The sequence below is a fragment of the Rhinolophus ferrumequinum genome, chromosome X, assembly GCF_004115265.2.
Source record: "Rhinolophus ferrumequinum isolate MPI-CBG mRhiFer1 chromosome X, mRhiFer1_v1.p, whole genome shotgun sequence".
In the NCBI taxonomy this organism is placed as follows: Eukaryota; Metazoa; Chordata; class Mammalia; order Chiroptera; family Rhinolophidae; genus Rhinolophus; species Rhinolophus ferrumequinum.
This window is the reverse complement of record NC_046284.1, coordinates 70784946-70812390: the sequence shown is the minus strand read 5'-3', so window position 1 is coordinate 70812390 and position 27445 is coordinate 70784946. Positions and strand designations below refer to the sequence as shown.

The 27445-nt window shown below is 33.9% G+C and overlaps 1 protein-coding gene across 2 annotated transcripts in view; it reads right to left on the bottom strand.

Moving 5' to 3' along the window:
* Positions 1-7443: 7443 nt before the first annotated feature.
* RPS6KA6 (ribosomal protein S6 kinase A6) overlaps positions 7444-27445 on the bottom strand; it is a 97049-nt gene continuing 77047 nt past the window's right edge. The window contains exons 19-22 of one of the 2 annotated variants that reach the window (XM_033105762.1): positions 24925-25001; positions 22363-22480; positions 12829-12969; positions 7444-9051 (exon numbers count right to left, since the gene is read on the bottom strand). In XM_033105762.1, the coding sequence (XP_032961653.1) occupies positions 8926-9051; positions 12829-12969; positions 22363-22480; positions 24925-25001 (462 nt within the window). In that variant the 3' untranslated portion in view covers positions 7444-8925. The remainder of the gene's footprint in view (positions 9052-12828; positions 12970-22362; positions 22481-24924; positions 25002-27445) is intronic. The other variant, XM_033105704.1, reaches the window with a different exon arrangement.

Genomic DNA, 27445 nt, shown 5'->3' with positions numbered 1-27445 from the left:
ACAAAAGAACAAGACAATCAAGTGAGAAACAAAAACTCATAGACACAGACAATCATTTAGTGGTTACCAGAGGGTAAGGGGGGTGGGGGGTGGGAGATGAGGGTAAGGGGGATCAAATATATGGTGATGGAAGGAGAACTGACTCTGGGTAGTGAACACACAATGGGATTTACAGATGATGTAATACAGAATTGTACACCTGAAATCTATGTAATTTTACTAACAATTGTCACCCCAATAAATTTTTTTAAAAAAGTTGTGGTGTATATACACAATAGAATACTATTCTGAGGTAAGAATAGATGAAATAGGACAATTTTTGACAGCATGGATCGATCTTGAGATTATAATGCGAAGAGAAATAAGTCAGACAGAAAAAGTAGGGAACCACATGATTTCACTGATGTGTGGTATATGAACCAAAAGCAACAAAAGAACAAGACAAACAAATGGGAAACAAAAACTCATAGGTACAGACAATCGTTTAGTGGTTACCAGACGCTAAGTTGGGAGGGGGGTGGTAGATGAGTGTAAAGGGGATCAAACATATGGTGATGGAAGGGGAACTGACTCTGGGTGGTGAACACACAATGTGATTTATAGATGATGTAATACAGAATTGTACACCTGAAATCCATGTAATTTTACCAATAATTGTCACCCCAATAAACTTTAATTTAAAAAAAAACACAAAAATTAAAGAAAGTAATCAAGGATTAACTTTTTGAGTGGTACAAGTGTGTACCGATATTGCCTAGCTAGGTTGTACATGAGAATGAAGTATATTTTATAAAAATGCTAATGGAGGACAATGGGTATCTTCTTTTATTTTTATTTTTTAAAGGAAAAAAGGTAGTAAAGGAATAGACACGTTGCTAAAGGAAGATTATGTGATTTTAAGAAATGATGGAGAGAAAACAGAATTGCTAATCTCACATTTTACTTCCATTTTTTCTGCCAAAGGGAGTAAGCTTCACATTGAAAAGATAAAGTTAAACATAGTTATGGAGACACAAAAATAAAAGATAACAGGTAAAATTACGTAAATGAATATTAGTGTCAAGCCCCTAAGTGATTTACATTTTTTGGCAGTGAAATAACTTGCAGATGTGATCACAAAATCATCAGTAATCTGTGAGAAATTATGGAAAACAAGAGGACTTGACAAAAAGCCAAGAGTTTTGAATGTGATGTCTGAGGTTTTGTGTTTTGTTTTTTTTTTTTATTAAAGTTTATTGGGGTGACAATTGTTAGTAAAGTTACATAGGTTTCAGGTGTACAATTCTGCAATACATGAGCTATATATCACATTGTGTGTTCACCACCCAGAGTCAGTTTTCCTTCCATCACCATATATTTGGGTTTCTGAGTTTTGAAACAGATGGGAGGAAGTGGATTCCAGAAACTGTAAGCTAGTAGTATACTTTAGATCCCTAGCAATGTTCAGAAAATAACTTAACAAACGATACATTTAAGAAGTGAGCGTCTTTGGGAATCAAATCATACAAATTTACTTTATTAATAGGATTATTAGACTGGAAATCAGAATTGTAGAAATAATGGATGTGAAATTCAGCATGGCATTTAACAAAGTCTTTACACCAAAGTGGAAAAATGTAGAACTATGGGTTGAATAATTGTTTTATTATGTGGTTCTACAACTAGTTACAAACATTCAAAGATTCATGTGAACCTGTAGGAAGTGTAGTTGTATGTTGCAAAGTAAAGCAGTTTGGCACTTAATCATTTGTACAAGTATAGACTGAGGTGGAGGAGGAGACAACATGGATAGATGGCAGTATGTGAGAGGAAAACCAACCCAACCATTGCAAACTAAGCTAAAAATTTCTGCTATGCATTAAAATTATGGATCTAGGGGTGGACAGGTGGCTCAGTTGGTTAGAGCGTGAGCTCTGGGCAACGGGGCTGCCGGTTCAATTCCCACATGGGCAAGCGAGCTGGGCCCTCTGCAACTAGAATGAAGTCAAGGAGCTGTCGCTGAGCTCCCAGGTGGTCAGATGGTTCAGGTGGTTGGAGTGTGGGCTCTCAACCACAAGGTTGCTGGTGCAACTCCCACAAGGGATGGTGGACTGCGCTCCCTGCAACTAACAAGGGCGACCGGACCTGGAGCTGAGGTGCACCCTCCACAACTAAGATTGAAAAGACAACAACTTGACTTGGATGGAGCTGATGAGTCCTGGGAAAAACACTACTCTTCCCCAATAAAAAGTCCTGGAAATACACACTGTTCCCCAATAAAGTCCTGTTCCCCTTCCCCAATAAAAAAATAAAAATAAAAAAATAAAAGTATGGATCTAGAAAAAATTAGTAGTGGACCCCATATGGAGTACTTACTCCTGAAATTAATGCTTTAAGAAAGTCAAGGACAAGTGATTAGGATGGTGAAGAATCTGAAAAAAACTGTCATATGAGGAATAGTGTAAAGAATTGTAACATTTAGCCAGGGAAGTAAAGACTGAAGAGCTGAGGTTAACAATGAAAACATTTTTTTTAAGTACTTGAACGCACTGTGATTTGAAAAAGAAAGCATATTTGTTTTCTGTTTATCTTAAAATTGATCTTAAATAAATTGATCTTAAAATAATGTATTTAAATATTTATCATGCATTAATATAATTATATATAATATGTATTTAAATTTATATATAAACTTAAATTGATTTTATTTAAAAATATTTAAATATTTGTATTTAAATATCAATTAATATTAATTTAAAGTAATATAATTAATCAATTTAAATATATTAATTAATATTAATTAATATTTATATTTAAATAAAATTAATTATTATAATATATAGTTTATAATTTTTATATAAATATTTATTATAAATAGAAATATATTAATATAAACTATATTTAACATCAATTAAATTTATTGATATATATTAACATGATTATATATAATATATAAATTTAAATTGATCAATATAATTTAAATATTAAATATATTAAATTTTATAAATATATAATTTAAAATTAAATATTTATATTGTATAATTATTATATATAAATTTATAATTATATTAAATAAATATAATATATTAATATATTATATATTACATTATAAATATATAAAATATATAATTAATTATATATTAATATTATATTAATTATATAATAAAAGTTTTAGAATTAATAAAATAGGCTCATGAACAATGTATAGCAACTTTCAGTGAAATCTGCAAGTAGCTGTAGGTGTTTATAAAAGCAGACAGTTTTATATCCATAAATGATCAAGCAAGGTCAACTCTAAAATGTTAGAAAGTTGCAGCCTTTTTATTTAGTACTCAGAGTATGCCATTAATTTAACATATCTTGATAAATGTTGCTCAGTTTTAACAAGAACAAAAATAAATATAATTTCTGTTATCTTTGGCATGTTGTAAATTTGAAATGATAGCCATTTCTTTAGCAGCACTGTGAGGGAAAAAACACTGTAAAATGCCCTCCTGGATTGGGTCTTACATGAAAAATGTAGTACAATGAAAACTTTAATGTCAAAAGGAACAGTGCTTTAAAGGAAACATTTATAAAATCAATGATGGCATAAACTCCATAAATGTAGTCAGAAGAAAACAGTTATCTAAACATTGGGGACTTTTTCTTTCAATTGCAGCTTTTCAGTTTTTACAAGTACACGTGAATCAAATTTACATACAACTTCTATTTAACTCTATTTCTGTCTTGAGAAGTGCAATAAAACGCCAGTGAATATCATATTTTCTGTATCAGAAAGTAAGTTTAGGAGTCCCCAAGTGCTTGGGAAGTGTTGGGAAGAGAATTTTTTTTTTTTTTATTGTGGCAACTGCAAACTATACTCTGTGCATAAACCCAATGTTAACTCAGAACTTCTAACATATGCACTGTTTTTTAAAAAATCAACAGAAACACCATTCTCCTTTTTTTTGTGCTGTGTGGAATTTAGTGAAAGATAAATTCTCATTTCTAAACCATGCTGGCATTTGGACATTTAATTAAGGTTTCTCTTGTATAACTTTTAAATGGCTGTTTCTTGTGAGACTGCTTTTATGATGTTAAAAATAATTTAATCATACTATACAACAAACTTACATAATTTTTTTTGCTCTAAGTGGTCTCAATTTCAGAGTGAATTTGAAAATAGAACTCAAATGTGACCTGAGCAATATTAGTTGATAGAAAAGAAAAAAGCAAATAAATCTAATTGGTCACATTATAACAATTTATTAAGGAACTAATGCTCTAGAACCGTCCCACATAAAATTAGATGCTTAAAAATACCTTTTAAAGAGGTTAGTTCATGTAATTAGACAAATGAAAGCAAAACAGTCATCCAAAGACGTTCTATTGTACAAGCTTTAGAAATGTTAATATATGTCTTCAAAACAATCTATCAGGCTAAAATCTGAGGACCCTGATTAGCCACACAGATAGGTTTCCTCGCTGGGTCATAATGCAATCAGGGAGTAGTGATGGCAATCAAAGCATGGTGTTTGCACGGCTAATTTTCTTGTGCCTCTCACCAGATTTCACTGTGTGTGAATACACACATATCTGTGCTTGTGTGTGTGCCTGTAAATATAAATAAATGAAATCTTCGTAAAACAGTAAAAAAAAAAAAATTGTGAATATAGAACAAATCCTAACTTGGCAATCATGTATATATTTCTAAGTATTTAGTTAAGATTTCTTGCTGGTCAATAAACTAAAAGGTACATAATTTATGGACTACAATTTAAGTAAGCAAGCTTGAATTTGTGTATTCTAAAAATACTTTTCCTGTTTTTCTTCATATTACAAAGAAATCAAATGCTTATAATTTAGGACTTACTATACCTTAAAGTATTAGCAACAAACTCAAGTGATCAAGCATTACCATTGTACTCAATTTACATGGAATTCACTATATTGTAAGACCAAAACTAGGAACACTGCATCCATGAGGAAAAATGTATTTGTGAATAATCACTATCAATGCCACTACTCTTGCATAGGAAGGCAGACAGCGCTCTACTGAATTGTTCTTTTAATTTTAGCATTTATTTTCAGATACACGCCAGAATTACCTGAATAAGCTTTGAAATGTAAGAAATTGTTCTTAAGTTTAATTGCGTTGACAAATTTGTACTCAATATGGCTTGCATTCTTTTTGAGAAATAACATTGTGATAAATAGGATCTCTGTGTCCTGAAACCTAAACAAAGGATTTGGAGACTTGGACTGCACTTAGTTTCCATTCAACCTCTGTGCTTTTTTTTTCTATCAATACAATGGGAATAGGGGCCTGGGGGTGGTGGTGCAGGCGGACTCAAGTAGTGTGAAAAACAATACAGATAAACATGGCTTTAAGAACAATTGCCTCCCTCCACACCATTCTGTCATAGAAATTCATTGTGATTTAAAAGTTTGGAATGTTTTTTAAGAGAATGTAAATTGAGAAGTACAAAGCAGCGAGCTACGCAAAAAACAATCTGGCCTTGGGGCAGAACTGTGTTAAGTTCCTTGCCTAAAAAATAACTTGCCTGATAGTAATGAATTTTGTTATTCTCATCTAGTTAGATTGCCTAAAAATCCAGCAACTAGAAACTCTTTTGATTAATGGACATCTTTCTTGAAAAATGCCAATTATCTATAAGCCACTGACACAAAAATGTTAATGAGATGTCTCTCCTTAACAGTTTAGCTGAAAATAGCTGCTCTGTGTGAATGAAAGTTCTTATTTTTGGAAAGGGAATGGGAAGGTGAAGGGTGTGAAGTCCTTTTGGGGCACAGAATCCTTCTGGAGCAATTTAATCATGGAGTTCTCTGTGAGGCAATGAAATAGGATAGCACGTGGGGGCTGGAAAGCCAAAGGAAAGAGAATGCCAAAGACATAACTTTGCCTAGTTTAAAGCCTATGATTTCTAGTTAGCCTTAAGGCCAAGGTAAGCGATTCTTTTCCTTCAAATATGAAGTCTCTTGTCAGGAAAATACTATTGATCAGTATAAATGTGTTTCTGTGGTCAGTACTTTTTAAAACATGTTTCAATTAACACCAAGCATGTAGTCTTGAGTTGTGAGTTGACTACACATATGAAATTCCTTTGGGCTAATCAGAGGTGCTATCAAAATGTTTTCTTAGTGTAATTACCGATGGCAATAAATTATAAAAATCAATGTTTAGGTATTACTGGGTCTAACAAAATAGGCTAAAGTTCAATTTTCATGAAAGAACTGAACCCCCCCCACCCCCAAATCATCTCCGGCACATTTTCTTCCAAATGGTTTCCTGAGTTTATTCATGATAATATGTGCTTTAGGACATTAGACTGTTACTCTATCTGAGCAAAACTGGTATTTTCCCTTTGAGAAAAAAAGCACATTCTCTCCCTTCCAGACTACAATGAAAACCCCAAACTGTGCTATCATTAACTACTACCAAGATGCATAAACTAGAAAGATAAGCAATGCAAAATAATCGTTCACGAATCCATTAGAAACCAAGGTTTCTTCAAGTCTTATAGAAAGGATTTGTTTTTATAGGTTAAGCATTTATAGAAGCCCCAGCAAAAAATGTCCCATTCACATCTGAGTTTGTTGCTCTAAGAGTTCTAGCAGAAATGGACATTAGGCATCCCTACCTGGGTTCCTTCCACAAAATGAGGGTGTAGTTTGAAGCTTTCCCTTATAATAAGGTTCCCCCCACTACTTTTGTTAAGTTACCATGTTTGAGTTTTCCAGCAGAAAACTCTTGCACAATTATAGGGAAAATCCACTAGCATATTTGTCTTTTACACATTGTCAATCCTCACTGAATGATGAGGAATTATGCTGTTCATTCCTTAATTCTGATTGTGTTCCTTTCATAAAAGCACTTATGTCATGATCTTTGTGTGCGAACTCATTGCAAAATTAATTAACATCTACTTTTAAAAACTACTGATTATGGAAAGACTGAAAATTATTTTGTGATCATTTCCCAATTTCACTTACCCTAATTCTATTACTAGAAAAGTATACGTGGAAATAGTACCTGTTTTGAAAAGTTCAACACCAGAATCATACCTCTGAGTTTGTCATATCAGTTTTGATAGGAAGGCATAATAGCATAAACAAGATAATGACAAGAGGAAAATAAGTCAGAATATATGGACACAAATTGTTACATGCAAGTACTTCTAGTAATAAAACAAAACAAGGAAAGAAAAAGCCAAATTGAGACATAAAAATCCATGAGATATGATACCAGTCTATTTCTAAGCAGTTTTCTATGTGACATAAGATGTTCTTTAAAGTCTTTCAATTACTGCAAAAAGACACCTCAAATGAGGATACATACTTTTTAATACATCACACCCAAGAAACAGATCTTTGTGCATGGAATATATATCACTTACATTATAAAGAGACTATGAATAGTTTCTTTTTATTAAATACCAAAGTTAAAAGTCTCCTAGGCTAAGTTGTATACTTCAGGAATCAGAAATTAAGTTGTATACTTCAGGAATCAGAAATCAACTGTCTCTCTGAACTACACAAAATAAAATACACAGCAAACAGTACACCTAGCACACACAAGTAGTTCACTTATATTCACTATAAAAAACTAATATTCTCCAGTTTACATTCCTGTGTTCTGTCAGTAGTAGTAGTAGTAATGGTATTTTCTTCAACAAAACAAAAAGATTCTTTAAAAGTCCCTCATTTAGAGCAAACAATACATACTACAGTGGCTCTGAATCATAAATTTAGTAAGACCCATTTGACCAAATTTTTTTATAATGATTTTAAAATGTGCTCAAATTTTATGTAGGTAATTACTATTACTTCCTATTTAAAACGTCAGTTTATCTTCTTGAAGTATAACTATTATGTAGTACTGTCTAAAGTTTACTGAAATGCATTATACTACATCATGTGCACTAAGCCCAAAAACCCAACTACAGTAAAATTTCAACTAAATTTCCATAGGATTCAAGGTAGACTAATATGCTACACTGTAATTCAAAGCACACGGAAGTCCCAAAAACAACATTGTAGTTCATTTTAAGGGGCACAGATGATGATTAAATTCAACGGGTTCACTTGAAAGTCAGCTATGTAACACCAAGGTAGTGTCAACACCACAAACTTCATTTTCAAATGTTTAATTATAACCTATTCAGTAGATAACAACACCAATATAAAGTCTTTGGCTAAAAAATTCTTCACTTACACTACGGTTCCATTAGATGTGAAATTTACAGAAGCCTTATGGAAACCTTTATTTCTAAATGAGGCCACTTATGGATAATATACAGGTCTGTCTGCAAACATCTGTGATTCAATTCTTCTGTAAAAATTTTTGCACCAACAGTATCAGGAGTTCACATTATTAGCACAAATGAATTTGCTCGGGCACCAAACTATTATGTCTATTTTTTAGTAACTAGAGTGGAGTTACTACCAAATGAATGGAGTCCTTTGGTTGTACACAATAATAAGCTCCTACAATATATTTTTTATTCATTTTTCTTTTTTAAAAAAAGCCTACTCTTCAGGATCTGATGTTAAAAAACACTGAAATTTCTTGGCATTAGACTAGTACAGTCGCATCTTGATTGTTGGTAATGATTCCCCAAACCATTATTGTATGAAACCAGTAAAACTATTAACGCAACTTTACTTGAAAGGAACTTTAGAAGTTAGTGTGCACAGAAGTTGTTAGGAACTTGTGGACACCAATCACATACTTAAATAAATACTTGGATGCTACTGCAAAACAACATTATGAATACTGTAGAACTGTATGTTTATTTTTTAATCTCACTCCCCCTAAATAAGGAGGCTTAAACAGAATATTCAAGTAACAGTAGCAGAAAACAATGCCTTTCACGTAAGATTAGGCAAAAAACAACGCATTTAATTTTCTCTTCATCCAGGTTGGCTGAGGAACACGAAATCTTATAAGCCAGTTGATGTTCCCTTTTTCATGCTCCTTCGCTGAGCTAAGCTTGAAGCAGCAACAGGCTCTAGGACTGGTTGAAAGGTCTCGTGAGTCAGAACCGAATATGTGGCAACCATTGCTCCCTAAAATAATGAGAAATATTGCAAACTGAATAATAATCACTAGAATTAAAAACAAAACAACTCTCACGTTATATCATGAGAAATTTAACTAGAATAGAACCTTTCCCCCATGAAAATAACCAAGTATACTTGATCTGTGCACTTATGCTCACTTGATGAATTAGTTCCTGATTACTTATATATTTTTATTTCAATAACTATGCCTCTTACAAATTTTTAAAACACTAAAATATGACAAATCAACAGTAAGGAAATTGAAAAATCATTCAACACCTCCCCAAAAGCAAAAGTCCAGGACCAGATGGCTTCACCAGTGACTTCTACCAAACATTCAAAGAGGATTTAATACCTGTTCCCAAACTCTTCCAAAAAATTGAAGAAGAGGCAATACTTCCTAACTCATTTGTGAGGACAATACCCTGATACCAAAACCTGGTAAGGATAACACAAAAAAAGGAAACTACAGACTAGTATCTCTGATGAATACAGACACAAAATTCCTATACAAAATACCAGCAAATCGAGAACAATACATTAAAAAAAGATTAGACATCACGATCAAATGGGGTTTATTCCAGGGGCACAAAAATGGTTCATTTTTTTGGTAGATACCCAGGACAGGAATTGCTGGGTCATATGATAATTCTATTGTTAATTTTTTGAGGAACATCCATACTGTTTTCCATAGTGGCTGTACCAATTTACATTCCCACGAGCAGTGTATGAGGGTTCCTTTTTCTCCACAGCCTCTCCAACACTTGTTAGTATTTCTCTTGTTGATGATAGCCATTCTGACTGGGGTGAGATCGAATATATGCATATCGATCATGTGACACACCACATAAACAAAATAAAACATAAAAATCATGATTATATCAATAGATACAGAAAAAACACTGGACAAGATATTAACATCCATCTATGACTAAAACACTTAATAATTCAGGAACAAGACAGGGACACACCTTCACCACTGTTATTCAACATCGTATTTGAAGCCCTAGCCAGAGCAATCAGGCAAGAGAAAGAAATAAATGGCATCCAAATTGGGAATGAAGAAGTTAAATAGTCACTTTTTGCACATGACATGATTCTTTATATAAAAAAATCCTAAAGACTCCACCAAAAACCTATTAGAAACAATAAACGAATACAGTAAAGTTGCTGGCTACAAAATCAATCTACAAAAATTCATTGCATTCCTGTATACTAACAACAAAATTTCAGAAAAAGAAATGAAAAAAACAATTGCTTTTGCAATTGCAAAAAAAAAAAAAAGAATAAAACACCTAGGCATAAACTTAACAAAGACGTGAAGGACCTATGTACTGAAAGCTATAAGACATTTTTAAAAGATTGAAGAAGACACAAAGAAATGGAAAGACATTCCGTGTTCATAGATTGGAAGAATCAACATAGTTAAAATGGCCATATTACCCAAAGCAATACACACATTTAATGCAATCCTCATCAAAATCCCAATGGCTTTTCATTAAAGAAATAGAACAAAAAATCATCAGAATTGTATGAAATCACAGAAGACCCCAAATAGCCAAAGTACTCCTAAGAAAAAATAATAAAGCTGGACGTATCACACTCCCTGACTTCAGCTTGTAATACAGCGCAAAAATAATCAAAACACCATGGTATTGGCAGAAAAACAGACACACAGACCAATGGAATAGAATTGAAAACCCAGAAAAAACCCACATAAATATGGGCAGATAATTTTCGACAAAGGAGCCAAAAACATACAACGGAGAAAAGAAAGCCTCTTCAATAAATGGTGGTGGGAAAATTAGAAAGCCACGTGCACAAGAATGAAACTTGACTGCTATCTGTCACAATATACCAAAATTAACTCAAAATGGATCCAGGACCTAACATAAGACCTGAAACAATAACCTGCATAGAAGAAAGCACGGTACTAAAATTATGGACCTTGGGTTCAAAGAGGATTTTATGAGTTTGACCTTAAAGGCAAGGGAAGTAAAACTTAAAATATATTAATAGGACTATATCAAACTAAAAAGCTTCTGCACAGCAAAAGAAACCATCATCAAAACAAAGAGACAACCCACCAAATGGGAGAAGATATTTACAAACAAACACCTCCAATAAGGGGCTAATACCAAAAATATATAAAGAACTCATACAACTCCACAACAAAAAAACAAACAATCCAATTAAAAAATGGGCAGAGGGCCTGAACAAACACTTCTTCCAAGAAGACATATGAATGGCCAACAGATACATGAAAAAATGTTCAACTTCACTAGCTATTAGGGAAATGCAAATCAAAACCACAATGAGATATCACCTCACCCCAGTCAGAATGGCTATCATCAACAAGAGAAATACTAACAAGTGTTGGAGAGGCTGTGGAGAAAAAGGAACCCTCATACACTGCTCGTGGGAATGTAAATTGGTACAGCCACTATGGAAAACAGTATGGATGTTCCTCAAAAAATTAACAATAGAATTATCATATGACCCAGCAATTCCTGTCCTGGGTATCTACCAAAGAAACCTGAAAACATGTATCCGTAAAGACATATGTAGCCCGATATTCACTGCAGCATTATTCATGGTGGACAAGACATGGAAACAACCCAAGTGTCCTTCAAATGACTGGATAAAGAAGATGTGGTACACGTAAACAATGGGATATTACTCAGCCACAAAGAAACATGAAATACTGCCATTTGCAGCAACATAGACGGATCTTGAGATCATTATGCTAAGCGAATTAAGTCAGACAGAAAAGTCGAGAACCATGTGAAATCATTCATATGTGGGATATAAAACTGAAAGCAACAAAGGAATAAGACAAAGAAATAAAAACTCATAGACACTGACAACAGTTTAGTGGTTACCAGAAGCTAAAGGGGGAGTGGGACTAGAAGAGGGGAAAGGGTGTCAAATATATGGTGATGGAAGGAGAACTGACTCTGGGTGGTGAACACACAATGCAATACATAGGTGATGTATTATAGAATTGTACACCTGAAATCTATATAATTTTACTAATCAATGTCACCCCAATAAACTTAACTGGAAAACACTAAAATACATCATTTTGTCAGTCTTTCATCACTCATTTAATTTAGTTTTAAATATTTAAAAACTTTTAGTTTTTAATAGGAAATGTATATATTTAAGGTATACAAACATATTTTGATACAGTAAAATGATCACTGCAGTCAGGCTAATCAACATATCTTCTCCTTAGATAGCTATCATTTTGTGTGTGAATAATATTCCATTGTGTGGACATGGCTGTGTGCATCACAATTTCTTTATCTCGAAAAAGACATCTACGCTTTCATGTTCATTAGAGCATTATTCACAATTGTCAAGATATAGAAACAACCTAAGTGTCCATCAACAGATGAATACATGAATCACTAAAATATAAAATCTAGGTTCAGTGTTTATAAATATAGGAATGTGCACCAATGGTTATTAATTTAGAAACCAACAGCAATCTTTGTTTACACATGAAACTTGTCATTAGTCCACTCCTAGACCTAGTGTCTCCTAAGAACAAGTCAAATACAATCAAGAGACTTATTTATCATCAGGAAGGCAGTAGGTAAATAAGGTTAAGAAGAGTCCATGGCTGTTAATTAAAAACAAACAAACCAGAACAAATCTATAAATACATCTTTAAAAAATAAAGATATTTTAAGATAATTACATAAGTATCATCGGTGAATAGTATGCAATGGCTTTATTAGGTATCAAGCATTTAGAAGGTACATAAAAGTGTTTCACCTTAACAACATATGCTGTATCATTTCTATTTGGCTGATCACTGGGCAACTGTTCTCTGTGAATTATCCACGAGTGTTTTAATACTTGTTCTGTAGTGTACCGCTGATGTGGGTCCATATGTAGCATATGGGAAAGCAAATCCTAAATTAAACAAAAAAATATATATATGAAACTATATATCAGTAAAAATTTTAGTAAAATATATTATTTCAAATTTTCTCAAAATATGAAAGCATTAGTATATTTGTAATCTGTTTTATTCGACCTACCCTTAGGAGAAACAAACCTATATTCTGAATAGTTAACTGTCCAAAGAAAATCTTGAAATAGATATATAGCAAATCTTTATGTTTTTAAAATCAGGGGATATAAAATCTGTGTGTGGAACTAGAATGTGGTTAGTGAGGAAAGAGAAAATGTAACGTTGCAGGAGTTATCCTGGAATATGTTAAGTGGTCAAAAGAAGAAAGTAACTTGCTCTTTGCTGGTAAGTTGGCCCCAAAGTATAAGGATATGTGTAGGTATACAGATATCACATAGAAGGGAGGATCCCATGTCACTAACACACCTAGTAACTAGGAGTTTACTGCATAAAATACTAAAGAAAGCAAAACATAAATCCAAGGTTAGAAGCTGACTGCTAGGATAGGAGTGGTCAGAGTATCGTTAAGTTTTTCATCAGATAAGTATGAATATGCTTATTTTTACCTTTGTTATAATAAAAAGTTATAAATATAATATAACCTTATAGTAAAACACAATTTTAAATATATGAAATTATGTACTAATTTTAAGTAAACCCTCTACCAACTATCTTTTAGAAAAAACAGAAGTAAACTCTCCTTAACAAAGCATCTTCTAAAATAGAAACAAAATCATCATTTTGTGAACTTTTCATCAATAGAAATAGTAACATCAGAATTTGAAAAAAAATGTAATTGGTTAAAGCTATGTAAGAGAGTAGAACCAATAACAAAATATTGGAAAAAGAACAGATGTGAAGAAAAAAATGGAAAATAATATAATAAGTGATTACATAATAAAACAGACCTAAATGATAATCATAAAAATGATAAATGTGCAACAATACAAGGACTTCTGCCTCTGGCCAAGATAGAATGTCAGAGAGTGGATACATCCACCTGCTTGAAATGACCCCTCTCACGCCCCACTAAAAACACGTAAAATATAGGAAACAACAGCTTTCCAAAGGTCAGATATGAGGCAATGAAAGAGAGTAATCCCTAAGAGATGGGAAACAAATCAAGTAAGCCTTATGATTGCCCCAGCTGAACACCTTGAAGAGTTTTCAGGCTGCTGTGCAGGTAAGAGAAACCCAGGCAGAGCATGGCATTTCCTAGAGTTGAGGAGACAGAGTTAGGGGAGACCAAGGAAATTAGTGTTAGCAGGGTAGACTACCAGAGAGGTGAGAGTTGCACAGAAAGAACTACAGAAACCTGTAGATGGTTTCCCTGAAGTTTTCAGCAGATTACTGATAAACCCATATGTGTGACCGAAAAATAAAAGAAAAATAAAATAAAAACTACCAACGGCAATGGGAAGAACTATCTGAAAGGATCGGAGAGAAATCAGAGCTCATGCAGGGTAGAGAGAATATTTATTGCCTATTCCCATCAGCCAGACTGGAAAATCTAATTCATGGAGTATTTTGTAGAGTACTTGTAAGCAAACTGCCTGAGTAGTGAGTAGCCCTAGACTAAACACTGCTCTGGTCCTGCAGAAGCCCCAAAAGTAGCAAATCATTTTCCCTAACTTAACTGTGGTCCAGAATAAAGCTCAAGAATATTTATAGAAATACAAAAGTGTACAGCAGCCACCGGGGTAAAATCCACTTGTCTGGCTTCTTATCAAAAATTATGAGGTATATGAAAGAGAAGGAAAATAAAATGCATAATGAGAAGAAAAAAAAAATCAATCAAAATTGACACATGTGACTTTGGTGATGGTTTCTTGGTTTGTAAACATGTCATAACATTATAGACTTTAAATACATCCATTTTGTTGTATTATCAGTTAGTTATACCTCAGTAAAGCTGTTTTAAAAAATCAATGGCCTACCCACTCACCAAATATTCCCACTCACCAAAGTATGTTTCTATATATGAAAATTAAATAGGAAAACAATGCTACTCTGCTCATAATTAAGCCTTATCTATCTGATCTTCTGTACTTTCCTGAGGATTCTGGGGGATAATTGAAAGGTACAGGTAGTGATGGTGAGAGAATGAAAAATAATTTTAGAAGATGAGTCTCTACAAATATTGAAATACACTGCTATGCCTTAAATTTCAGCCATGAGGGTCCCTATTGCTAATGGAAAGTTCAAAGATCAACAATGATTGTCAGAGTGCTTTAAACATTCTTTTTTTTTTCTTCATAAATTTTATTGGGGAATATTAGGGAACAGTGTGTTTCTCCAGGGCCCATCAGCTCTAAGTTGTTGTCCTTCAATCTAATTGTAGAGGGCACAACTCAGCTCCAAGTCCAGTCGCCGTTTTCAATCTTTAGTTGCAGGAGGTGCAGCCCACCATCCCATGTGGGAATTGAACCGGCAACCTTGTTATTGAGAGCTTGCCAACTGAGCCATCCAGCTGCCCCTCCAGCAGCTCGATATGTTCAGTCTAGCTGTGGAGGGCGCAGCTCACTGGCCCATGTGGGAATTGAACCAGCAACCCTGTTGTTCAGAGCTCGTGCTCTAACCGACTGAGCCATCTGGCCACCCCTAAATATTCTTAATATCAGCTAACACTTACTGAACACTTATATATGCCACATATATTAACCTGTTTAATCTACATAACAACCCTGAAGTAGATACTCTTACCATGTTCACTTTACAGATGTGGAAACTGAGGCATAAATAGGTTAAGCATTAGTCCCAAGGTCACATAGCTAGTAAGTAAAAATATGCATCCAGGCAGTCAGAGTCTGGCTCTTAAGTACTAAACTATACTACCTCTCATTCTTTCCCAGTAAACTCAATATTGATGCTTGAACTTTATATAGTTATCACTGCTTTCTTTTTTAAAGTCATAACTATCATGAATACATAGTAAGTGCTCAATGTTTATAGCATTAAGTAAGCATTCGTGGAAAATATCAAAATTCCCGTTCCAGAAAAAAAAATTCAGTTTTTCATAATGAAGTACAAGAACACTGAAGTTTTATCAAATATTCATTGAAAAAAATTAACTGAAATTAAGGACAGTTAAAGCTAGGGAGGTCATATAATTTGTTATCCAAACCAACCAGGGCACTTGAGAATGAAAGGCATAAACCAGGACAGTCCCAGGCAAAGTGTGATGTATGGTCAACCTAGTAGTTTAAGCAAAAAGGATGTAATTACTCCTGGGGTAAAATTCAGCTAAGTTATATAAGACTAAGATACTTTTATAAATGTTCCACAGGTATTTAAACACATAAAAATGGCCAAATTATAGACTGATTTCCAAAAGCAAAGTGGATTCTCTTGAAATAAAAATAAAATTGCAGTAAATATATCCATACCTTAAATGCCTACGTTATAATTATTGTTTCTGAGGAAAGATATGAACAGAATGCTGATTGGTTTATGCTATCAAATGCCTCTATGGCGGTAGTATCAACATTTGCTACTTTCTTTTAAAGGAATTGAATTTTAATAGGACTTAAATTATCTTATGTTTTCTTTTTAACCTCTTTCAGAAATAAGATACAAGATATCCTTGACAGAATGACAAGCAGAGGATGGATGACAAATGAAAGAGACGAAGTGTCATTATCTTAAGTACTCTTCATTAAATTTTCTTGATAGCTAAGAGGAAAATGAGCTTACCCACAGTTCACAAAAATTGTCACTTTCATATGAATAATTTTCCATTTTCTCAAAGTGGATATATTAGTAGTGCTGGCAAGTTTTTTAAAAAAGATACTGAGCTATGACAAGAATGATCACTTATATACAATCAGTTGGGTATTTAGTTAAGTAACCTAATTGGAAGAGAACTGTTACTAGTAAAGAGTGATTAATGTAATCTAACATAGAGCTCAAGGATTTCTTATTGTTTTATATCCATTTTAAGTAAAAGCCAGCAAAATTCCAAATTCTTTGAACATACAAGAACACAGGAGAATAGCAATTTTCTTATTCTCATAGTACTCAGGTGAAAAATTCAATTAAAGTTTGGAAACGACTAATAATTCATTGTTTCTACTTCAATTTTAATCATATGACTGAGATAATTTTTTATCACAGTTATTACTAATTATACTGTAAGCCATTTTCATTTGGTCAACTGTGTTACAATTCATAGTTCCACAGCATAAAAGACTGAGTTCCATATATATTTAACACTTTCTGCCTTGATTATAGGTTAACAAATAAGAGGTATAAAACTAAGAGTAAAATGCTAATTATTGAATTTGTCTGTGTATTTCCCAGCTTTCTTTAGGCATTGTAGTCTTTCTATACTATAATTTGGCAGAAGATATTTGAAAGCTATAGTACTAGAAGCCCTAGAAGGATTTCAATATAATGTTTTACCTGTAAAACTGCTCTGTAATGCAGATTATGTTAAGAGTAATATAGCTTCAGATACTTAATTTCTATACTACAGAAAAGAAGTGAGTGAAAAATAACAGCTTTCCTTTGAGCTCTCTATTACTAAAGGGTTATAGACCTTTTTCTCCTCCATTCCATCCACACAAGCCAAGCTAATAAAGCCTTACTTCCTCCAGAAAGTCTTCCTTAGAATGTGGTAGGCTGAAAAAGAGTACTGGACTGAAAATCAGTTCCAGCTCTGCCAGTGATTAGTGTGTGACTTTGGACAAGATAAACTCTATTTATCTTGGTTTATCTATCTGCAAAATAATGGACCAGATCCCTTTTAGCTCTACAAATCTATGATTTGTAAATACATCAACAACAAAAAAATCTATTAAAAGCAACCTCAAGTCAAATGGAGAAGAAATATTTGTGTAAAACTTGATCACTTATTTCAAATTTATACTCATTTACAATAGGGCAGTATTTATCTTTATATAATGGACCAAAAAAGCTTGCTGTGTAAATTAACAATGCAAGGTTTACCTGAAGATTAAATAAATGTCTAATCACTATGCAGTATACCTGAAACTAATGTAATATTGTATGACAACTATAACTGAAAAATAAATTTAAAAATAATCTTAAAAAAGATTAAATAGTTTACGAAAAAGTATTCAAGTATTTATTATGCTAGATGTGTAAAGAAATACAAGAATAAATATGACATTTAAAGCTCCCTGAGTGGGAAGACTAAAAATGTACACAAATGAATATATGACAAAGGAGAATCTGGTAAGTGTTTTAAATAATACACATACAACATAGTAATGGGTACAAGGTTAGAGGAAAAGCAGAAGTTGTTCTTTTTAAAGGAGGTCAGGGAAGAAGTCATAAATAATTGTCCCATAGAATTTCTACTGAGCAATTCTTTGTTGGCTAAGGGTATATGTACTTGAAATAATTAACACTTTATTTAAAATAGTCTAAAATATAGGTAGAATGGTCTTCTAAATAATTAATCAGGTATTATTGTGTTTATTTTTAATACAGAGTGACACCATAAAATTTTTGTTACTCTCTTGTCTCTTCTACTTTTGCTTTGTTTCGCAGATTCTTCTCTTCATCTCTCCAATGCCTTCAAAGCCTGGGTTTAGAGGTGAGGACTAAGCTGAAATTATTATAGCTAAGACTCACAAAGCTCTCATGACTTCTATCACCTCCACCATTTAACTGAATAAACAAAGTCTAGGAACTCTGAATGGATAGGAAGCAAACAGAAGCATCTTCTATATCCTTCTAGTGGTGGTACTAACCAATAACAAAAAAAGCATTCAAATGGGAAAAACAGCTTGTCAGGAACTATAAGTATTAGGCTGGTGCAAAAGTAATTGTGGTTTTCACAATTATTTGTAACCTTTTAAACCGCAATTACTTTTCACCAACCTAAAAAAAGAATTGTCATGAGGTGGCAGCAAATACCACAGTTCTCACCACTAAAGAAATAGGGGCTGGCCCGGTGGCTCAGGCTGCGGTTGGCGCTCCGTGCTCCTAATGCCAAAGGCTGCTGGTTTGATTCCCACAAGGGCCAGTGGGCTCTCAACCACAAGGTTGCCTGTTCGACTCCTTGAATCCCACAAGGGATGGTGGGCTCCGCCCCCTGCAACTAAGATTGAATACCGCTTCTTGAGCTGAGCTGCCGCTGAGCTCCCAATAGCTCAGTTGGTTGGAGCGCGCGGGCTCTCAATCACAGGGTTGCTGGTTCACTCGTCGACTCCCACAAGGGATGGTGGGCTGCACCCCCTGCAACTAACAACAGCAACTGGACCTGGAGCTGAATTGTGTCCTCCACAACTACGATTGAAAGGACAACTTGACTTGGAAAAAATCCTGGAAGTACACACTGTTCCCCAATAAAGGCCTGTTCCCCTTCCCCAATAAAATCTTTAAAAAAAAAAAAAGAATACTAGTTTAAGGGGTTATGGGCAACTGAACAATAGTTTACCTTCAGCACTAATTTAAAATACGCAAAAAAATCAGTGTTAAAATGTATATGAGATAGTGTTTTAAAAGATACATCCAGTCATTTTGCTCAGTAATTTACCATCACTTTCGGAAAAGTTTCAACGACAGAACTAAAGTCACTTAACCCATAAAAAGGGAATAAATGAAAGGCCTTGTGTCATATTTCAACAATATCCCTAGTACCTTTCCCACCACCCTTTAACTCCGATTCAAGCCGTTGTTCTCAGTCTAGCTGTGGAGGGTGCAGCTGCCTGGCCCATGTTGGTATTATGAGCCTTGCACTCTACCCGGCTGAGGCAGTCGGTTGCTGGCCGTTGTTCGGCCGTTCACAGCAGCCCAGGTCCAGGTCAAGCCCAGCTCACTGGCCCATGGGGCAATCGAACCGGCGACCTAGGCGTTAGGAGCACGGGCTCCAACCATCTGGCTGCCCCATCTAGTATCTTTTCCTATGTTAATTTCCCTAGAATATCAGACTAAAAGTGAAGGTGAGAATAAAACGTAACTTTAATATGTACAAGTATTATTCCTTAAGCACTAGGCAGACATAAACATAAAACGCATGCAACACTGAAAACTAAAAATCTAAGCACAATTGGAATATAAATAGCTATTTCAGCATCACTGTTGCCAGTTTTTTGTTTTTGTCTTTTTAAAGAATGGAAGAGGATCATATATATAGCTTTAAACATTACAATTGTTCCTCGGGAAAATACAATTTCTGATGCACAAACTGGCTGATGAGAAAATACATGTTTAATTAATAACACTAGTAGTTTCAATCACTTTACAAGGGGAACTCTGACAAATTATAAATAAACCAAATGCATAGAAATGGAATTTTGGAGTTGGAAGTGTTACTAGGAAAATGATGTTGAACACCTCGGTTCTTGTCTTCTTGAAGGAAAGAATTCAATCAAGAGATAGAATTTTATACAGCATGAACAGAAGTTTGTTAGTAAAAGAAAGTACACTCTGAGACATTGAGGGGCTGACCCAAGGGAGGAAGAAGCCACACCTCACATTGTATGAAGGCTTTTATGTCTATGGGTAGAATTGCCTCCCCCTCTCCCTTCTCTTATCTCTTTCTCCCTCTGAGGTGCCTAGTCCTCTGGCATTCAGCAATACATTTCTTTGATTTAGGGGCATGTGTAAACCCGGAATCCTGTTGGGCTAGGAAGGTACTGATGACAAACAGGATGTGCGCCCCCCCATCCCCGTTTTTAACAACACATCTCTGATTTACAGGTATGTGTAAGCCTGTAGTCCTGCTGGGCAGCTGCCAGGCATCTTGACCCAACTAAAAACTACAGCAAGAGGCTTTCTAACTGGGGCTAAATCTCTCCTTCTCCTGCTCATTTCTATCTATCTACCTACCCTATCAGAAGGACACAAAGGGAGAAATTAGTCCCTACATTTTACAGATGAGAAAACTGAAGCAGCTAGTTAGTAGATCAAAATTAACACTCAGATCTGGCTTCCAATGTAGTAGAAGGAATACCTTCTATTACATCCCACAGCACACTTGTGTTACGGCTAAGATCCAAACACAATCTGTTCTCTGGTTTTCTGATGTTTAAAAGGTAATAACAATCACATCCCTGATTTATTTATTCTACAATGATCAAGACATGAGATTTACTCCATAATATACCCTCCAGAATAGCTAGTGTTCTTGAAACAATTAGATTTTATCATTAGCAGATATTAAACATAAACAATTCCTTTTGTCTTAAAATGTTTTCTACTTCAAAAGGTGGCTTAAAAGCTTCCGGTCTCTATAAGACACATGCTGACAACCCTTGGGCTTATGTTTTTTTCTTTAAGGAGGGCACAGCTCAGTGGCCCATGCGGGGATCGAACTGGCAACCTTGGTGTTATCAGCACCATGCTCTAACCAACTGAGCTAACCGGCCACTCCTGGGTTTATGTTTTAAAACTGAAAAATTTTAAATTATAAATGTGAAAATTAGCAGTCAAGGTTTGGTCAATGGTTTTTTTCCTAAATTACATAAGACCAGTTACTCAGCAATAATACAGCAGTCACTAGCCACATACTGCTATTAAACACTTATGAAATATGGGTAGCCCAAATTCAAATAGGCTGTTAAGTATAAAATACACACCAAATTTTGAAGACTAGAAAGAAAAACGGATGTAAAACATCTCACTAATATTTTATATTGAATAGATGGTGAAGTAATTTAAATATACAAGGTTAAATAAATTATATTATTAATTTTCACCTGTTTCTTTTTGGTTTTTTTTAATGTGGCTACTAGAAATTTTAAAATTACATATGTGGCTAGCATTATATTGGCTATGACATCAATAATAAATATCTAGATAAAAAGTTTGTATATTCTCTAAGAATAAGTTAACATAAAAATTGCCTACATAACCACTAGTCAATGTATGTGCTAAAGAAGAAACGATGTGTAAAAAGACACTATGTGAAGAAAGAAACTTTAGTTGGCTTAAACATTCATTTTTCCTCAGAATATTTATATTTTTAGTTTTGGTTAATACTAACATTATATTCCCTAATAAATACCGTGTTTCCCCGAAAATAAGACCTAGCCGGACAATCAGCTCTAATGCGTCTTTTGGAGCAAAAATTAATATAAGACCGGGTCTTATGTTATTTAAGACCCGGTCTTATACTAAAATTAATTTTTGACCCGGTCTTATATTAATTTTTGCTCCAAAAGACGCTTAGAGCTGATTGTCCGGCTAGGTCTTACTTTTGGGGAAACACGGTATAAACTGATAAGAGACGAATAGCCCAGAAGCATAGCAGAAAAAAGTTAGCCATTGTCTTGTTCAATCCACACATACACGTTGAGTTAAAAAACAAATACTGACATATAACACTATCAAGTACTTTGCAAATACAGACTAGACTATAACTTAAACATTTCAGCAATTTAACATGAATGCAACAAAACAAAACATATATCTAATTATACCTTTGCTCCATCCGAAATATTGTCCCAGTTTCCACCACTCAGAGAGAACTTTCCGTTGCCTATGCGCAGCAGTATCTCTTCAGGAGTATCATTGGGGCCATTAGTAAATGGAGTGTAGCTATTAATAAAATAGATTTTAACAGAGATGAGGGTCTAACATACATATTAAATCTAATTGAAAGTGATGAGTAGAAGACTACATGTAAATATTTACTATAGCAAATTAAAAAAAAAATCATCTATTTATTTCCCTTTACTGTTCATATCAAATTTGATACTTCAAACAATGAACTTAATCCTAATGAATTATTTAATAAAATGGAGTTTTGCCTATGTCAATTTTTTTACTTTTGATCAGCGAATCAATGTAAAATAAAATAAAAACTGTGGCTTTTCATGTAAAACTAGTCTTAAAATCAGAACAGAATAAACATGCTAATTTTGTATTCACCCAGGCATAAATTAGCAAACCAAATATACCCATCATGAGAAAACTGATAATTTTGTATATTCATAAAAATGTATTTATTATATTGGTTCAAATTTATTCACTAGCATTTTATGAATATTACCAGTTTAAACAGGTTAACAATACTTTTAATTAATGTCTATGAAAAATGGGTTAGTAAACTCAGTATAACAAAAAACCCTCTATAGCCATTAAAATTATGTGGAGCAATATTCATGGACAGGAAGATAAAAATACTGTATAAAGTTAAAGTAGTGGTAGAAGTGGGAAAAGGGGGTCAAATATATGGTAATGGAAGTAGAACTGACTCTGGGTGGTGAACACACAATTCCATATATTAGATGGTGTATTATAGAAATATGTATTTGAAACCTATATAATTTCACTAACCAATGTCACCCTGATAAATTTAACAAACAAACAAAAAAAGAATGACAAAAAGAATGATCAGTTTTGTACCATTTTAACAGATGGAACTGAAAATGGTATTCAAATTTGGGAATGGAAAGACAGGGTTAAAAAGCATGAGAAATGTCTTAATATGTTAATGTCTTAATTCACCCATGTGACAATTAAGTTGAGATAAAACTAAACACACATTTATACACACCATCATGTTTTGTATAGTCATAAAGTACTTGAAAGCAGCACTCTAGAAATGATATCCCATTGTTTGAAAACAATAGTGTGCTGACTGCAGTTCATAAGCAAATTTTAGCTGTCCTTAATTTAACACTTGCTGTGGGCTATAACTAAATATTTTGCTAAAGTTTGTAATATATCTAAAAGTACTGATGTATGTATTCATCACTAAGCCAATACATAGTTTAGTTACCATTTACATAACTTACAAAGTTTCTATTATGTCAAGCATACTTCAATTGTATTAAATGGCTTCTTTATAAAAAGGCACACCTAAGTACATTATAATTGCATTATAATTCTTCAAATTATATTCTATGCATTAGACTTTGCTAAACCTAGCTTTTTTCTACAGCCTTAAATTTTTGCTCCTAAATAAAAATATTAAGAGTAAAACATCTCGAAAAAAATTAATTAAACCAAATGAAAGCAAAGGGAAAAAATAAGATAAAAACAAAAAATGAGAAGAGAATAATGAAGCAATAAATCTAATCATACATCAAAAAAGAGTAAAACAGCACTTGTATTATTTGTAATTACCAACAATAACATAATACAATTATTACTTTTAAAAATTATTTCTTTAGCCTTTTAAGAGAAGGCAGCTGTGTGTGTTTCTGTAATTTAGTATTCTGCTACTATTTAGATTTGTTATAAAGCTCAATCTTACTAAATCTCTATTGCCAGGAGAGCCAGAATTCAACTACTTTAAAAAAATTAACTCATGGGATAACTGAATAGCTCAGGTGGTTAGAGCGCGGTGCAAATAACAAGATTGCTGTGTTCGATTCCCACATGGGCCAGTGAGCTGCGCCCTCTACAGCTAAGATTGTGAACAACAGCTCTCCCTGGAGCTGGGATGCCCTCAGCGGCCGGAGGTTGGCATAAGCTGCCATGAGCTGCTGTGGGCTACCCAGTGTGGCTGGGTGGCCAGCGGCAGCCATCGTGAGCTGCCAGACGACTGGCGACTGACTGCCTCAGCCAGGGGGAGCGCAAAATACCAGCATGGGCCAGGGAGTTGTGTCCTACACAAATAGACTGAGAAACAACAGCTTGAACCTGAGTGGGGAGTGAGGCGGGGGCGGAAGAAGGGGGGGGGAATTAACTCAGTATCAAGTTCAGTAGGCAAGTACCTGTTGAAACAGAAAATTATTTTATGCTCAAAGAAACACTTTCCAATAAGCAAGGCACTCAATGTAAAATATCAAAATAAAATATATGCTTTAAAGTATTAGCTCTAATGAAAACTCTTTTAATTATATACCTGAATATTGCCTCATTAAATGCCTTACTTTAGTTTTTAAATTTTGTTAAGTAAACAATATGTAATATTTTGAAATGTTGATAGCAATTTCCTTAAGGTTATTTTCATCTGTCCTCTTTCTAGATGAAAACATACAGGTGAAATTCAAATAATGATGTGAGTTATTTTGAGTATGTAAGTTTCTTACCCCGCCAACATTGTGTATAAAAGGACTCCCAGACTCCAAATATCACAGGCAGCATCGTAGCCCTGTTGCATAAGAACCTGAGAAAAGAAAACTCATTATCTGGTACTACTCAGTATAAACTCAATTTTCTCATCTGAAAGAAATTTGTGCTTCTAATACTCTCACAAATGTTCACAACTTAAACACTTAAGATTATTTTAATCTTTTCAAAGATAGACTCACTTAATGTTAAAAGCAAAGTCTTCTGCTATTACCAAGCATTGAATAAATGGCTATTAATAAAGTGATTAAGTAACATGGGTCACACAAAAACACAACCTTGTAAGGTATGATCCCTGAACTCAATGAACTTTGATTTCTCCTCTTATGAAAATCAGATACAGACATCAAAGTTTAAGACTAATTTGTACAGAGAACTTAATGTATACTATACACAGTACTGTCTTTTAATCCTGACACTGACTCTATGAAGTGATATGATTATTTCCATTTTGAAGTTGAGGAATCTGAGGCAAATGTTAAGTAATTTGCCCAGTATAACAAAAGTAATAAGTAGTGGAGTAGGTATTATTACTCTAGAGCCTGTGCTTTTAATATTTATAACTGTCTCCTTACTACACGAGATGATATATGATCTTATGAAAAAGATGAATTTATATTTTATATACAAGGCTTATGTCTTGAAAAGATCAGTATATTTCTGGATCACAAATACACATTTGATAAATTCTGGTTTCATCAATTTTTCATACAATAATTTAGGTAGCTGTTTTTTGCTGTTGGGGCTAGTGTTAATAAAAATTAAATAATAAATTTTATATGCATTAAGTTTTCTCTATGAAGTTCATAGAGTTTGTTAGAAAAATAAAGATGAAATGAAGCCTTTTTTCATTTAGAAAAATAAGTCCTCTGCTAAAGCCTTTAGACATAGGAACCAAATAAAAACATTAACACATTAATAAAATGGGGACGGTATAACCACCATCACGGACATTTTATTTGTAAGTTTGGCTTCGACAATTGCCGGATATGAATATAGTTACCTTCCTACTTGCATCAACTTAAATACAAGAAGATAGAAGTCAGAATTAAAGTTATTAATGCCATTGTAACAGTGACCCTGTATCTTTTATTTTTGAAATGTAAACCTCTGATATAATTTGATTTGACTGAGGTTTGCCTTGGGACTTTTTGAAAGTTTTTTTTTTTTCCTTTCTTTGCTTCCCTCCCCTCCCACCAAACCTTGATGACTGTTTACTGTACTACATACACTATGCATACCAGTTCCAATGGTTTTATTTACTTCGGACCAGTGTGCACACCTGCGTCAGCAACTTGGGAGGGGTTTTCGGCATCTGTGTGGGATTCACTGCTGACCCTGGGGCAGACCAGCCTCTAGGAAGTGCTTTTTCCTGGAGGTGCCTAGCCAACTTCTCCTTCTTCCTCCTTCTGCCACTCCTGGTGTGTCTATAAAACCTTTTGGTAATATTAAGAGGGGAAAGGCAGTCTTTGTGAGAGGGAGTCCACTGTCTTCCCTTAATGCTGGCATTTTGGAATAAAACTGCTTTTCTTTCTACCAACCTTGCCTCTCGCGTTTTGGCTTGGCGAGCAGCCGGACCTTTTGCACAGTAACACGATTAACTTTCTCATTTGGTTTCCCAAATCATCAAAAAGTAACATAGACAGAGACTCTCATTCCCTTTGCTCTAAAGTTCAACTTAATTCATATTTGGAGTGAAACATATGACAGCCCAGAGCAGAGCAAAACAGGATAATTTTACAATTATTTTATAAAAGAGATGCAGACAACAACCATCCAATTTACTGCAAGTTCCTTTAATTCAGGATCATTCTTAGACCTCAGTAGGCATTAAATATCACTTGAATAATATAATGGATTTACTTTTATAAATTAAAGAATTAAACCTTTTTGGAGATATATTAATTTTTGCGACACAGGTAGAGAAGCAAGCACATCTATTATGTCTACTTTAAGAGGTTGATTGAATTGATTCATATAAAAATATGAATGAATATTCCTTGCTATTGTTAAGCTGAAATTTTAATTAGTTTATATCTTAGCAAAGATCTTGTTATACACTGTGATGAAATAATGGATTTATGCCCCCATAATGCTGTTATTACTCAAATATCTGCATAGATACTTGAATATTTCTGATTCTAGTTTAAAAGATAATGCATTTCATATATTTCATGACTCATTTATGAACAGGTCTGAAATTTTACAAATATTACCCAAATCTCTATTTTATTTACAACAATTTACAAGTATTCATTAATTGCTAGCAGGAGCTTCAGCACTAGATAATAAAACTTTTCAAAGGGTTTTGGAAATACAAATACTAGCAAAAGGTAGTTCAGACACACGAAGTGTTGTCCACAAGTTCACCTGAAAAACTTCACTATTACAATGGTGAGAGTGTCTTACTATTATACAATGGAAGTCTGTTAGGATAAAAAGCATCAAAAGGCTGCATTCTTCTCTGGATTTGCACTCATT